This window comes from Drosophila mojavensis, unplaced genomic scaffold (assembly GCF_018153725.1).
Source record: "Drosophila mojavensis isolate 15081-1352.22 unplaced genomic scaffold, ASM1815372v1 contig_80, whole genome shotgun sequence".
Classification (NCBI taxonomy): Eukaryota; Metazoa; Arthropoda; class Insecta; order Diptera; family Drosophilidae; genus Drosophila; species Drosophila mojavensis.
In genome coordinates, this window is record NW_025318906.1 from 8,989,019 (window position 1) to 9,005,126 (window position 16,108).

General features: G+C 37.7%; 3 protein-coding genes and 1 long non-coding RNA gene across 7 annotated transcripts; 3 read left to right on the forward strand and 1 right to left on the reverse strand.

Moving 5' to 3' along the window:
• Window positions 1-2,236, forward strand: LOC6579174 (PDZ domain-containing protein GIPC3). 2 transcript variants are annotated; one of them, XM_044010863.1, is made up of 2 exons: window positions 1-150; window positions 1,011-2,236. In XM_044010863.1, the coding sequence occupies exon 2, from the start codon at window positions 1,113-1,115 to the stop codon at window positions 2,118-2,120; it is 1,008 nt and encodes a 335-aa protein (XP_043866798.1). In that variant the 5' UTR covers window positions 1-150; window positions 1,011-1,112; the 3' UTR covers window positions 2,121-2,236. The 2 variants fall into 2 exon arrangements, with proteins under 2 accessions (XP_043866798.1, XP_015019022.1); XM_015163536.3 differs by lacking the exon at window positions 1-150 and adding an exon at window positions 508-647.
• A 3,761-nt stretch (window positions 2,237-5,997) lies between these two features.
• LOC6579175 (phosphatidate phosphatase LPIN3) lies at window positions 5,998-11,609 on the forward strand. Of its 3 annotated transcripts, none has more exons than XM_032730268.2 (11): window positions 5,998-6,177; window positions 6,253-6,458; window positions 6,541-6,681; window positions 6,763-7,962; window positions 8,044-8,143; window positions 8,513-8,641; window positions 8,730-8,916; window positions 8,977-9,188; window positions 9,254-9,754; window positions 9,821-9,924; window positions 11,168-11,609. In XM_032730268.2, exons 1-11 carry the CDS (start codon window positions 5,998-6,000, stop codon window positions 11,352-11,354), a joined length of 3,147 nt encoding a protein of 1,048 aa, XP_032586159.1. In that variant the 3' UTR covers window positions 11,355-11,609. The 3 variants fall into 3 exon arrangements, with proteins under 3 accessions (XP_032586159.1, XP_032586158.1, XP_032586160.1); XM_032730267.2 differs by lacking the exon at window positions 11,168-11,609 and adding an exon at window positions 10,372-10,946; XM_032730269.2 differs by lacking the exons at window positions 8,513-8,641; window positions 11,168-11,609 and adding an exon at window positions 10,372-10,946.
• Window positions 11,610-11,799: 190 nt separating this feature from the next.
• On the reverse strand, window positions 11,800-12,836 carry LOC122757719. Its single transcript, XR_006357830.1, has 2 exons — window positions 12,614-12,836; window positions 11,800-12,552 (listed from the first exon to the last, which is right to left on the reverse strand). It is a non-coding gene; the product is annotated as an uncharacterized LOC122757719 (long non-coding RNA).
• A 1,876-nt stretch (window positions 12,837-14,712) lies between these two features.
• Window positions 14,713-15,463, forward strand: LOC6579177 (general odorant-binding protein 99a). The gene is made up of 2 exons (XM_002005038.4): window positions 14,713-14,836; window positions 14,907-15,463. The coding sequence occupies exons 1-2, from the start codon at window positions 14,792-14,794 to the stop codon at window positions 15,294-15,296; spliced, it is 435 nt and encodes a 144-aa protein (XP_002005074.3). The 5' UTR covers window positions 14,713-14,791; the 3' UTR covers window positions 15,297-15,463.
• The last annotated feature ends 645 nt before the right edge of the window (window positions 15,464-16,108 follow it).

The window sequence follows — 16,108 nt, forward strand, 5'->3', positions numbered from 1 at the left end:
AATCTTTCATGTGTTGTTAGTTTTTGATGTTCGATTTCGATTTTAAAATTTGTTTAGCTTTAGTTTTTCCAAATTTTTGTGTGCTATTGCCATATACGTTTAGCAAGTGTGTTACAGGAATATCGAAGCGCAGCGAGGGTACAAAGTAATGTAAGAATCACACAAATCAAAGCAAAAGCCCAATTCGGAAGATAACAAAACACATTTTCCTAAAATATACCATTATAGTTACAGCTGTTGAGCGCAGCTGGTCACATCGACCTCAGCGACTTCAAGTTGCATCTCTACTCAACGTAATGAGGGTGGAATGAGGCGAATTGAAGTTAATTCGCCCAGCTATGCCGCTATGTGGCTAAGCATACGTTATCTTCACAACAACTCTCACTTCCTCTCTCTCGCTCTCTCCCGCTCTCTGTTTTTGCTGTCACTGCTCTCTTCGAGTGCACTTATCACGCGCTTGTCACATTAAAATCTTATCAAATATAAAAAGTCAGCAGTAACAAAAGTTTTTGCCAGTTTTACAGAAAAGTAAAAATTTCATTTATATTTCTATTTCATCGGGTTTATTTCTGCTGCGCGACGTGCAATCTTTTCGAATTTTAAAATATTAGCTAAATTTCCACTGTTTAATTCACAACTTAGTCTGGGTAAGAGGAAACAGTTCAATTTAACAAGCAGCCGAACGATCTATTGTTGCTCAACGTGTTTAACCTCACTTGCACTTGATATTTGTTAAAATAATTCAATATTAATAATTCAATATAATATTGGACCGCGACTATAAATTGTTGTGCTTAGATTAGATAAGATTCTATAAGTGTTTCGGTTTACGGGTGTTATACATATGTACATACAAACACATACACACACACACACAAATATACGTATATACAAATACACACATCTCTCACTTATATGGACACGGAACTAATAATAAAGCTAACCTTTATACTGTCTATTATATCGAACTATTCAAAAAACACTGCCCCATATTTCTTCTACGTACACAGATAAATATACACACATATATTGATAGATATATACATATATAAAGCGAGCGATATTCTATCATAATATATATATAGAGGAAAGAGGATTTTTCTATTACAAATATGCCGCTCTTTGCCCGTAAATCGTCGAAAAGCTCCGATCACAGTGATGTCAGTCAGGATAGCAAAGGACGCAGCAAATCCTATGATTCCCATACACAGAATAACAACAACAATCATCAGAATAATAACAATGATGTGGACAAGAAGCCGCCGTTGATCTTCCATTGCCAATTAGCACATGGAAGTCCGACGGGGTTGATCACTGGCTTCGCAAGCGTCCGGGAGCTGTACAAAAAGATAGCCGAATGCTTTGATATATCCGAAGATGAAATTTTATTCTGTACTCTCAATTCGCACAAGGTGGACATGACACGTCTGCTGGGCGGACAGATTGGTCTAGATGATTTTATATTTGCCCATCGCAAGGGCCGGGCCAAAGAGATTGAGATAGTCAAGACGCAGGATGCTTTGGGTCTGACCATCACCGACAATGGGGCTGGCTATGCGTTCATTAAGCGCATCAAGGAGGATTCGATTATCGATCGCATCGAGCACATCTCGGTGGGAGATCATATCGAGAAGCTGAATGGAGTGAATATGGTGGGCAAACGGCATTATGAGGTGGCACGCATGCTGAAGGATATTGCGACGGGTGAGACGTTCACGTTGCGTCTGGTCGAGCCGGTGCGCAGCGGTTTCCAGGGTATCGGACCGCGTAGCCAATCGCGTGCATCTGGTTCGGCGCCTGGACTCAATGGCGGTCGCAATTATGGTTCCGGCAAGGAAACATTACGCTTCAAGGCCAATGGCAATGCACAGATCGAGCCGAAATTCGACGAGGCCACCAAAGCGGGCGTCGAAGCCATCAATGGATTGCTGGAATCCTTTATGGGCATCAATGATACGGAGCTGGCGTCTCAGATCTGGGAGCTGGGTGACAACAAATCGAATTCGATGGACTTTGCGGAAGCTGTCGATAATTCCGATTTAGAATCTTTTGGTTTTACCGATGATTTCATTATCGAACTCTGGGGTGCTATAACGGATGCGCGTCGTAAAGGCAAATAGAAACTAAGCAGATCCCAAGCGATCATCAGTAATTACAACAATAACGACAACAACAACAACAACATTTGCATTTTTGTTTACTAGTAATAAATCTAATGCAAAATCTAAAAAGAAAATCTATTAGCAAACTAGAAAGAAACTTCATTTTTCATCAGCTATTTTATTTCTCCTAATTGTTAGATCTTAGCATAAACATATTTATATAAACATATATATACGCATATATATATTTATATATTATATACAATTGTATTTATTTGTATGCCCTGCATTTGCCAATTATTTTGTATTTGTTATAATTATCTATGATAAATATATATACTTATATTTATATACATACATACAAATTGACAAAACATAGCAATTAAACAAGATCAAGAAGTAGAAAGCAAAATTATTACATTTTATATTATATTATTTTGGTACAATATGTTCAATGTACATACATAATTACGCATTTGTCTTTAGAGTTATTATTTATATCTATAAATAAATCTATAAAATATTTAAAATTGATTTTAAGTTTTCTTCTTTTCAATTAAATTTTTTTTTTTTTTTGTTTACATATATTTACGGTAAGTTTTTGTTTTTTTACTCTATCTTTTCCCTCAGTGTAGCTATGTATTATTTATCATTTGGCACTCGGCAACAATTTGTAGACACATTTTGCAGAAAAGATTCCACCGAACAAAACTGTGACAAATTTTTCGAGTATATATTCAGAATTTATATTATTCTTTCCTTTTTTTTCGCAAATACGAGAAGGTCGTGAGCACGTGCGTTTTAGACTCTTGATCGAATTTTCTTGACGGCTGCCATTCATACATAAATACATACACTCATGTGTACATGTGTATACTAAATACATATAGATATTTCCTGTCGGTCGGTTAGTTTAAAAGCTTTTATTTATCGAATGCAACATCGAACGACACGAAGTCATCCCCATCAATCCATATTACACATACTCACGCACACAAGTACATATAAACACATGTACGTAAAATACTGCAATTGCAAAATGTACAACAGCAGCTGCTTAAGGCACAGCTGATAAGCACAGTTATTAAATTTCTTGTTGTGTACATTTGAAGAGAGCAACTGAATGAGAATGGGTGAGAGAGAACGAAAAAGACAATCCAGCAAAATGCTCACAAACAGCTGCTCAGCAACCAACCATAGCAACAACTTTTTGTGACGACAATGTTTTTACAAGATATACTTTCCGGTTTTACAGGTTTTTTATTTTTCTTCTTCTTCTTCTTCAGTCAAACAAACACAACAGAAAGCTCTTTTTCTCTTAAGCAGTGCGCGCAACGTGCACGCCGCTCTCCCACTCATACACATGCACAGACAGCTGCTTAATTTAATTAGCTTTGGACTGCTGCTCGGGTCGAGTACAAAGAGGCGCTGTCGTAGCTCTAGCATTCAGTTGTGCAAACGCTGCCGTCGAAGCGACAAGCAAGACGGAGAAGACTTAAAAATAAAACCGTTCAACAAAATAAAACTTGTTAACATTTTGTACAGATCTAAACAAGAAATTGTGCCAACAAAAAACAAAAAAAAAAAACAAATTTATAAACTACAGCAAACAATTTAAAGTGCTGCTGCTGCAGAAATAGAGTGAGGCCTAATCTGGTCTTCCTAGTTTTTCTTGAAAATCCAACAAAAATACAAAGGAAACCACAAAAGCGAAATAAATAGATTTTTAAAGAAGAAAACCAAAAGACCAAAAAAAAAGGCAACGAAGGTAGCGGACACATAAAATTTCCATTATACTAGAAACATGCAATTCAATGTGATTTTTCTTGGCACACAAAATTGTTCGACTTTGTTCATGTTTTTGTTCTTGTTTTAAATACATAGGGGTGTGTGTGCATGTCTTGGACTTTGATCGTGACTCAACACAATTCACTAAGCAGCTTTGCGACTAATAAATAAACACAAACATTAAAAATTTGTTTAATACACGTCAATTGGTTGGCCCGCTGCGCTGCTTACGACTAATTCGCTTTGCCCATTTGAATGCCGTCTGGTTTTCTAACAGTTGTTGCTGCGGCGAGTAATTGCATTGTTATCCATTTCGCTCTCTCTCTCTTGCACAAGCTTTTTCATTTGCAAGTTTTTTTTATGCGTTTTGTTTTGCTTGGGGCTTTTCGCACGTTGCGTTGAGTTGCGTTTTGTTTTGTTTGCAGGTGAAAGTAACGCCGAAGCCGACGACGCGTGATAGGTGGCGTGTTGTCTGCGTTACCATTGGAGATGAACTAAATATAGCTAATTTAAACAGCTCAAGTTGTCATTAGTCAATTCAACAAAAGAAAGCGCGTTTATCAAAACCCTTATCAACTACACGACGAACATGTCTAAGTGCAAGAATAATAGACGCCTCATAATATTTTTGACCGTTTCCTGCGCGATAAGCAAAAACAATAAAAGTTCAATGATAAAATAATACAAAAATCTAGCTAAAAAAAAAAAATGAAATTGCTGAACACAGTTGTACATTGACCTTAACAGTAGACGGGCAAATTCTAATTATTAAACGCCAAACACTTTGCATGTGTGCGTTAGTGGTCTGTAGAGCAGTTGAGCACGATTTACCTACGCATACCTACATACATACATATATACTACGAAACGCACAGCTTAATCAACATGTCACTAAGCTGATAAACACAATATTTTGCTTTTTATAAATTTACAAATCTATGAATGTATTTATTATGTATGTGTGCTTGCTTTGAATGCCGTCTTGTGAAATCGCGTGATGTTTATTTCCAGTGGCATGAGAAATGAGTAATAAGCGTGTTTGTGTGAGTGTGTGTCTGTACCCGTGTGTCTCTGCGATATTATTGTTTTATTACACACAAGCATAAAATCGGTAAAACACGCCACTAAAACGGTTAACTATTACACCATCTTCTTTTATCGATAACAATTGCATAGATATGCACGCGTACACACACAGACATATACAGAAAGCTCTGTTGCTGTTGCTAAAGGCAACAAGCGTTACAGTTACATGTACCTGCGTAGAGTTATTGTTTGCCCGTGAACTTTATTGTTGTATTGAAGCAAATAAGCCCAGTGAATGCACTTTGAATGTCACATGTACTGCGTGGGCAGGCTTTCTCTTTGATGTTTATTTTTGTATTAATTAAAGTATCGCTATATACGCTATGTTACTAGGATATCTGGCTCTTAACATAAAGACAAATATTACACAATATATACCCAATATGGTCTGCACCAAAAATATATACATAAACACCCAAAGCGAATTCGAACAAATTTGCCTTCCACATAATTCGCTCTTCGTATTTGTTTTGCTTGCATTCGCAATGCATTAACCTTGACTTTCTGAGCATGGCAGAAGGAAGACACGCGCAAATTGAAAACAGTTAGCGACAACAAAATAAAAATAAGAGTATTTTTAGCCAATTTCTTGTTGCTTTCATCTTTTGCATTTATTGCACTTGTTTTCGCTACATTTGAAATGTCACAAATGATTTGGCTAGATGTCGCAAGGGTTTATTTTTATAAGCATAACGGAAAAAGAATCAGAATACATATAGATACATACATATGTACATAATATTTAAATATATCAGTGTATGACTTACAGCTGTGTTTTTTCTGTCATTTGCAGTTGCCAACGATTGATTCACCAGCAAAGCGAACTGGACGCCAGCAACAACATCACGTGCAATAAAATGTATACTTATTAAAAACACTGGCACACATACAATTAAAGGCGGAAGAAACACGCACACGATTTAAGAGCAAATAAGAATTAAATCGAATTGAATCGAATCCAACGCGATATCGATAGAAGATACAAGTGTGCGCATATCGACAACTATTAAAGTTTAACAAAATGAACAGTTTGGCGCGCGTTTTTAGCAATTTGCAAGACTTTTACAATGACATCAATGCGGCCACACTGACTGGAGCCATCGATGTGATCGCCGTAGAGCAGCCCGATGGCGAATTCGTCTGTTCGCCCTTCCACGTGCGCTTCGGCAAGCTGGGCGTGCTGCGCAGTCGAGAGAAGGTGGTAAGTAACAAGGGACAGAAATATAGACGAAGGGAACAGGTAGTAATAGTAGACTTTTGATTTTTCTCTTTTAAGGTGGACATTGAAATCAATGGCGTGCCCGTTGATATACAAATGAAATTGGGCGATTCGGGTGAGGCGTTCTTTGTGGAGGAATGCCTGGAGGATGACGATGATGAGTTGCCCGCCAATCTAGCCACTTCACCCATACCAAAGAGCTTTCTGCAATCTCTGAACAACAAGAGCATAGATACACTGGAGGATATGCGCACAACTGACAAGTAGGTGGTCATTCTGTTTGTAAATTCCATTTGGCTAAATTGCAGCTAGCTACATTAAAACATCATTATCATTATGTTATAGAACCGCTAGCGATGATTTGCAAATACCGTTGCCGATGCCGCGTCGCAACTCAATTGATCTCTCCAAAGAGGAGCCAAAGGAAATTGCCACCGAGGGCAGTAAGAAATTCGAGAATCAGGCCTCCGACTATACGCACCGCAGGTAGTCAAAGCTTTGCTAGAAATCTTGTTCTCCATCACAATTATCAACTTGCTAATTCAATTGCTTCACTGCATCCTCCAGGCACACAGACAACATGTTGGAGCGGCGTAAATTGAATGAATCACTCAAGGAGTATACCACTCAAAAGATGCGCGAGGAGTGGGCCGAGCATGAGGAGCTATTCCAGGAGAAAAAGCAGCCCGAAAAGCTAGAGAAATCGTCGGATATAAAACCCGAATCTGAAGCGGGAACCAAAGTGGAACCACAACCAGAAAGCCTTGAAAAGACACAGGTAATATCCCAACCCGAAGCAAAGGAAGTTCAAACACCTCCATCCGCCAAACCGGAGGTGTTGATAGCAACACCCACAAGCACAACTGCAGAGGCATCCACAACCGTCTCCAATGATGCCAACAAAGATGATGCCAAAAACAAGACGAAGAAGCGACGCAAGAAGTCGCAAATGAAGAAGAAGAACACACAACGCAAGACATCATCGAGCAGCTCTGCGGGCAGCGCCGCTGGCGGCGAGACGACCAATGCAGACGCCAACTCTATCAACTCGATGCTGGTCAGCAACATTGATGAGACGGATGTGGTGGCTCTGAAAGCCAATGCGAACACCAATTCCTCCTCCAATGATGAGCAGGCATCGGCAGCACTCCTAACCGCACACACGGGCAATGATAGTCCGTTAAGCGAACTGAACCATGCTGCCACGCCCACGAATTCGATGCGCCATGATCTGGACATACATTTCTTCAGCGACACAGAAATAACCACACCAACGGGCATCGGGGCCGCTGGCGCTGGCCGGAACGCGGGCCGACCATCGACGCCAATCCAAAGTGACAGCGAACTCGAGACCACAATGCGAGAGAAACGTCATCTGGACGTTGAGAACAGCACGTTGTGGAAATGGGGGGAACTGCCCACACCGGAGCAGGCCAAGGGAGCAGCCAATGGTGCAGATGCCCAGCAGAGCGAACGGCATTGGATGATAAGCAATATGTTTAGCTTTATGCGTCGGGCGAATCGTTTGCGCAAGGAGGGCGCCACAGAGGCGGGCGATATCTATCTATCTGATCTGGAAGTGGGCAGCATGGATCCAGAGATGGCAGCTCTTTACTTTCCCAGCCCCAAGCCCAAGGAGACGGATCGCGAGAGTGGCAATGGCACTAGTCTGCCCCATTCACCCAGTTCACTGGAGGAGAATCAGAAGAGCTTGGATTCGGACTTTGATGAGACCCACAACAAACAGCTCGCACCACATGGCAAGAAGTGGGTAGCTGTTCGGCGAATGCGATTGCAGCGCGACTATCAAGAATTTATGTCTTATCCACTGAATTTATATTTGAATAGATATTTGGACTTCGTGGCCATGTCCATGTGCGGCATGCAGGAGAATGGTGCACCACCCAAGGATGACGATTTCGATAGACAGCTGGTCACCTATGCTGATGTAAGTTTAAACATATCAAACCCGTTTAGCCCTAACCGCTTACACAACTATCGATTGGTAGCGAGCAAGCGATATTTTTTATTAGGTGTATTCAGGCGTTGGATTTTCGTTTAAATTGCGGAATTTCCCAAGCTCATTGAATATGACTTTTTATTCATTTTATATCAGGCCAATATATAATATAGGTAATAATCGTTACCAATCGATAAATTTGTAACTCGTTATTTGTGCAACTGTCTGCACTTCCACCCACAATACTGGCATTACACAGCACTGCACGCTGCACAAATTAACAATAACAAAAAACAATACAAATACAAATACATGTATATTCATGCTTGCCTGCGACCCGCTGTATCCCTAATTTAGGTATGCAAAAATCCAAATATGTTCGCATCACCAAATCTAGTTGTACGTCTGAATGGCAAATACTATACGTGGACGGCTGCATGTCCCATTGTAATGACAATGATAACATTCCAGAAGCAACTAACTGATGTAAGTGTTGATTAATGCTTGATTAGAAGGACCTTACTATCCCTTTTACCTGGAAAACTCTTTAATGCTTCATATTATTTGCTTTCAGGATGCCATAGAACAGCTGATCTCGCCTTCGGCCCAAGCAGCGGATGATGACAAGCCGGAAGCGTCGCACCAAACGGAACATCCTGGTCAAACCAAGCGTTCCTGGTGGAGCTGGCGTAGATCTCAAGATGCGGTGCCTAATCAGGCGAAAATTCATAAGAATGATTCAATATCTAAGGATGAGAAGGGTAAAGTTCTTTTCGAAGCAATCTCTTAATTGATTTTAAGCCTATGTTTTTTTCTATTAGATGGCGATCAAGCAGCTGTCAGCACACAAACATCGCGGCCCAATTCTCCAGACTTGAGCGATCCAACGCTCAGCAAGACCGATTCCTTGGTAAATCCCGAAAATACATCTACCCAAGTGGATAATCTGGAGGAACTGACCATGGGCTCAAATAAGAGCGATGAGACAAAGGAGCGATACAAGAAAACTTTGCGTCTCAGCTCGTCGGCTATTGTGAGTGACTTCTACAGCTTACCATATTTATTTTTTCCAGATCTAATCTTTCTCTCTATATTTAGAAAAAACTAAATCTTAAGGAGGGCATAAATGAAATCGAGTTCAGTGTAACGACCGCTTATCAAGGCACAACGCGCTGCAAGTGCTATTTGTTCCGCTGGAAGCATAATGATAAGGTCGTCATATCGGACATCGATGGCACGATTACGAAATCAGATGTTTTGGGACACATATTGCCCATGGTTGGCAAGGATTGGGCGCAGCTGGGCGTTGCTCAGCTCTTTTCAAAAATTGAACAGAATGGCTACAAGTTGCTGTACCTATCGGCACGCGCCATTGGCCAATCACGCGTGACACGTGAATATTTGAGATCGATCAGGCAGGGGAATGTAATGCTGCCCGAAGGCCCATTGCTCTTGAATCCCACTTCATTGATTTCCGCCTTTCATCGGGAAGTCATTGAAAAGAAACCGGAACAATTTAAGATCGCTTGTCTATCGGACATTCGCGATCTATTCCCGAAGAAGGATCCCTTCTATGCGGGCTATGGCAATCGTATTAATGTGAGTCAAACTTTATTATTTGTATGAGCTCAAATACTTATTAATAAGAAATATTCTATTATGCAGGATGTGTGGGCCTATCGAGCTGTTGGTATACCCATTATGCGTATATTTACGATCAACACGAAGGGTGAGCTGAAACACGAATTGACCCAAACATTCCAGTCATCGTAAGTACCAAATATCGTATCATATGTATTTATAAATGGTTGTGGTCCAATCACTCATACATTTGTTAACCTTTGGCTCAGCGAAAAGCTCAAACAAGCTATGTGCCTTAAAGCTCATTTAATTGTATTTACACTCATTGTACAAAAGCTCGCTAATAGCTTTCATGTGCTTTCAAAAGACGGTTATTAGGGAGCTTAAGCCTTGCAAATTCATGCCACATACGAATTCTGTTAATTGATTAACCTCATAAAGCAAAGCTAGGTGTGTCTATAGTTAATAAGTACTACCATCTATATATCGTCTGTATGTAGATCTGTATGTTTAGGAAAATTCATTTAATGTACTACCAAAAATTCAAAATTCGCACTATCAATCGCAAATCAAGATCAAGAGCGTGGAGAGTACAAACAAATTCTACTCAAGCATTTCGATTGTCAAATTTATAGTGGCTACATCAATCAGTCGCTCGAGGTCGATGAATACTTTCCCCTGTTGACGCAAAACGATGAATACGAATATCGCACCGATACGTTCGAGGATGAGGAATTGTCTGATGAGCTACAATACACCACCGATAATGATGATGATGATGATGATAATAATGATGACGACGTTGACGTTGATGAAGCTGATGATCAGGATATGAGCCTCATAATGGGCGACAGACATGGTGCCAAAAATGAGATATTACTAGAATCGCCAACAAAATGGCTAAATTAACCTAACCCATGACTAAGTCAAAAATATGGGAATTATCCTAAATTTGTGATATTCAAATATTTTTAGTTATTAAGTTTCTATAATTAGCTTTATAGCGGGGAGCAAAACTTTGATAGCTTTAACTCCCCGTTATTATTATTATTATTAGTGATAAGTTAACAACCCACACGAAGTATGCCTAGTCTTAAAAGCTGGCGAACAATTAGAATTAGATCGTAAGGATTATAGTTTTAGTTGTTTTCTTATTTACTTTCTAAGTTTTATACACAAATAAAATGTGTGCATACTCTTTGGCTGTTTATCATTGAGATTTATTTACTTTTGCAAAACACGTGGCATGAGTTTGAGGTTATGTTAGGTTGCTGCGCAGCTTTGAGGTTAGGTTACGTTTGAGGTTAGTTTGCGAATCGAATTTCTGTTGCATACGCTTGGGCGCTGAGCCAATGGCCAACATTCAATAATGTTGCATAATTCATGTTGTTTATTGACTCGACTTTATTAATTTTGCTTACTTTTTTATAGGTACTGCAGCATGACCTATATTGTGGATCAACTATTTCCACCCGTGAAGCATGATGAAGTTGACATCGAGTTCTCCAACTTTAACTACTGGCGTGATCCCATACCGGATCTACCTGAGCTGGCTACGGAGCTGGTGGCGCCAAAAAAAACAGATGCAGCCGCACTGAAAACCATTCCAGAGAAATGAGATAATTAATTCATAACCAAAAAAAAAAAAAAAACTTACATTATCTAAACATATATTTAAACAATATTCCCATTCATTAATGTAGTTAAAGGCTTTCTATCGAGTTATATATTAGAAATGTTCGTTTCGCACACAAATTTGATTTATAAAAAAAAAAAAAAAAAAAAAAAACAATAAGGGGAGTTTGTTTGAAATTTCGAAGTACATTATCCTTATGTATACTTTATATTTTAATTAAATTTAATTAAGTATTAAGTTGTTTTTTTTTTTCGTCAACAACCAGAGAAAGTGATTTAGCCTATTATTTGCATTAAAAGAAAATACTATTTAGTTAAATTGATTTGTTTTAAAATTCGAACTGAATTTATTTATTTTAATCTTTATAGATATTACAAATCAAACTGTAAACTGAAATTCCTGAGCTACGATATATTGAAATCTTGTGATTTATAATTTTAAAAATGATAATTTCGTATTTCGTTTACATTTATAATTTATTAATATATAATTTTGTTGTGATGATCAGCTAATGATAAAATACCTATGCTTACAATTAAGTTCTTGCGCTGATGGACCTAAATCATTGCTTAAAAAACTATGATAATTAAATCTGCTTAGCCTGAAAAAAAAAAACAAAAATTATATATACGTATACAAAATAAATATTTCAAATGTTTAAATAAAAAATAATTGAAGGCTTTAAAACAATGTTTGTATATTTTCATTGGAAGAAACGTGAGCTGGAGTCATTTTATAGGATACGAAAACTAAATTGAATGGAATCTATAAACCAAATAAGAAATGTGGATGACTTTATGTTTAGCTATGATTTTCTCGTAGTTATTTCTGTCAGCATAACAAGAATGTTTATAGCTGGAAATTATATAGGCTTAAAAAATTAACCACTTTAAAGAACTTTGTATATTGCATAAATATAAAATGTGATTCAGTTCCGACCGGATCTCAAAAAAAAATCCCTGTTCAAATTGAAACTGACTTTGGTTCTAGACTGTCTACACCAAAGTATGATTCACTTTTGGCCCTTTTCTGATTAGTTTCATAATTCTGCAGTTCCAGGCTAAATAAAAACTGTTTTAATCAGAATTGTCTTTTGAGCCATGTTTAGTTTTCTCCTGTAGCCATGATGCAGTTCAGATTGCAGCACATAGTTAAAAGAGAACCTGCTCGAACCGGTTCGCTGTAAATTTTGAATAAGAGATGAGCTTTATTCGTAAACAGAAAAATCAGGCGACACTCACTCAAACGGGACAGGCAAACGGCAGCAAAACTAAATAATAAATAAAACATAAACTCAAGTTGCAGTGGAAATTTTTCAAATGTTCATAGACACAATTGTTGTCGTTATTGTTGTAGTTGTTGTTGCTGTTACTGTGGGCATTGTATCGTCTAGCATGCATACATAAATATGAGAACATTCGAGTAGAAAATCTGCGATTATGGACAAACCAAACAGCCCCGAGTCCCAGTCCCAGCCCCAGCGCCAGCCGCACAATCAAATCAACGTTGTGGGAGCAGTGGGCCAAACAAGGGGGTCGCTGCTGGGGTGGGGGTGGATTTTTGGAAGTGGGGGATGGGGGATGGGAATTGAGATCTCTCAGCAGAGACATGATGAGGGCAAGTAGTATTTGTCAACGTAATTTTTGCCAATTCAATTAATGCTCATTTAAAGCACAGCAGCAACAGCCCAGGCGGCAAGCAACTGCAGCAGCAACATGATGATGATGATGATCATCGTCATCATTATTATCGTTATTTGCATTGTCATCATCATGATCAGCATACAAAAGCCGGAGAGTAGCCTAATAGGCAGACATTATCAGAGGTTATCAAAAAAGATTTAGCATGATTTCCATAAAGAAACATCTGGAAATAATAAGGGTTTACGTGAGTGGAAGGAGAATAGATACATATATGTATGTATATATTTCAGCTGATTTTGAATATGTATGTATATATATAGGGGTTGATGGATACTGAGCAGCTGCTTGTCTTGTTTTTATTTCCATAGTAAACTTAATAAATTTAAGGAATTAAAAATATAAAGAATGTTTATACATTTACTGCTCAGATATAATGTGGGTACAATTTCTTTTTTAATACTTACAAAGTTTTTCATTTTTTTTTTATAAAATGATCATTGTTTATTTTTTTTTTTTTAGAATTGTGCTTACGCTAAATAAATCAGTTGCCAAATAAAATTTATAAAAATATACATGTATTAAATAAATAAATAGATATATGTTTGAAAATGTACAAATATAAAAAAATTCTCTTTGTGTATATGTTTGATATTTGGCTTTTCTATTGTAATAAATTTAGAATTATGTTTTTGATAATTAATTTAAGTAATTTAAATGAAGAGTTAAACGCGTAAATAAAAGATAAATAAAAAAAATACATATGTGATTACTTCTATATATTTGCAAATTTAGCTAATACATCTATATACTTAATATATTTTTAATTAGGCCAATTTATATATGAGTACTAAATTGTCATTGACCTACTAATCTATTATTATATTTCCAAAAACTAGTTTTTTTTTTTTTTTTTTTTTTTTTGTTCAACAATTATTGATTTTTTCTTTTATTTATTAATACATCTAAATCATTTTTTAGTTTTCTAAAACAAACAAACAGTTAATAAGTTTTTAATTAATTAATATTTAGGTCATGTCATTAAGTACTTAAAGTACCTAGCGAAACAGTGATGTGCATAAGTAAAGCGACAAAGGCATGTGCATATAAATATACTCACACTTCCACGTACATAGATATGTAGATCTATAGATACACCACACTGATTATGTGCCGTACTTTTCCGCTATTATTTGGCTTACAGTCAGAAAATAAAAAAAAGAACACGCTTAAATGATATTAAATTTAAGATTATTATGCAGCTCAGGGAGGCTGTTTAGCAAGATAAGAGCACTCTTAGGCTGATTATGATAATGATGCTAATGATTATGATTACCGATAAAGGTCAAATTGAATCTGAGGTCAAAGAGCAAAGAACAATTTCTAGCAAATGCAAGAAAAATTCCTTGTAGTCCATATATTATATGTAAATATAAATAATATATATTATATATGTACATGCAAATAGATAAGTCATATTAATCTCAGCCTTAGTTAAGTGCTAGTGACTTTTAAAGTCGACTTAAATTCCAAATCCAATTGAAATTTTCGACGTAGCCGTACAAATCGTTGACTCAATTGAAGCTGCCCCCTTCTACGGCCAACCCTCCATCGCTAGCGTCGCGACGCGGTGGCGTTCGGCGGCTCGAGTCGTGCGCGCCCCAATGATTTGTATAAAAGCCCATGCGACTGGGCAGTCAATCATTAGTTATCACTCTGGTGTCCAAACACACAGCTAAAGCACAGCCCAAACAGAAACCAAAAACGAATCCTGCAAATATGAAGAACACCGTTGCCATTCTACTGTGCGCCTTGATTGGCCTGGTAAGTGTGCCACGCCCACGCATTTCAAAGTATACTTTCCTCTAGCTAAATACACACTCCTCTTTGCCAGGCTTCCGCTGCCGAGTACAAGCTGCGCACCGCCGAGGATCTGCAGAAGGTGCGCAAGGAGTGCGCCGAGGCCAACAAGGTGACCGAAGCCCTCATTGCCAAATACAAGACCTTCGAGTATCCCGACGATGAGATCACACGCAACTACATCAAGTGCATCTTCAACAAATTCGATCTGTTCGAGGATACCAAGGGCTTCAAGGTCGACAACCTGGTCGCCCAGCTGGGCCAGGGACGCGAGGACAAGACCCAACTGAAGGCCGATGTGGAGAAGTGCGCCGATAAGAACGAACAGAAGTCGCCGGCCAACGTCTGGGCCTATCGCGGCTTCAAGTGCTTCCTCAGCAAGAACCTGCCCCTGGTGCAGGCCGCCATCCAGAAGAAGAACTAAGCATTCCACAATCAATGCACCGGCACCGCCACCGTCATCGCCAGGAGGCGGCGCATCCCGTCAAGCAATCGAATGTTGCGCGTGCATCACACAAACTTTTTGTGCTATTTGCTGCATTTTCTTTAAAATTGAAATAAAAATCGTATAATAGCAAGCCATAAAGCTAATATTTTATTTTATTTTGAAACATGATCTTTCTAATATATATATAAACTATATGATCCTAATATTATGCAAGGCCATAATAATGCCGGCCAATGAAAAGTTTGTCCCAGTTTATGGATAGCTAGTGCTGTGCTTCTTCTTCATCATCATCATCATCATCGCCATCTTCTTCTTCTTCTTCCTCCCAAAACCTTGTCCCACCCAAAGGAAAGGCATAGAAAAGTTGTTTAATTCGTTTATATTTTTCATCATCTTTTTCGGTTTTTATCAAATTTTTCTTTGTATACTATTATGTATATATAGATTTATTTTTTTCGGAAACAGCAAGATTTTTATTAATTATCTTGTTTTTTTATTTTTTGCTTTTATTTTTATTTTTTGTGGTGTTTTTCATCTTTTCCTTTTGTCTGCAATTTTTTCATAATCTTTTTTCTTTAATTTTTTTAATCCTCTCTTTTTTTGATTTTGCCTTCTTTAGAACTTCTTTTGTTTTTATTTTTTATTCTGCTTTTCTTTGTCCTCTTTTTTACATGGTTTACTTTTTTCTCTCCACTTTTTTTTTTTTTTAGTTTTGTAGTTTATATATGTATAAATATATATATATTTATATATATATGTATACTGTTTTATGAAAAATTAAAAAGTGT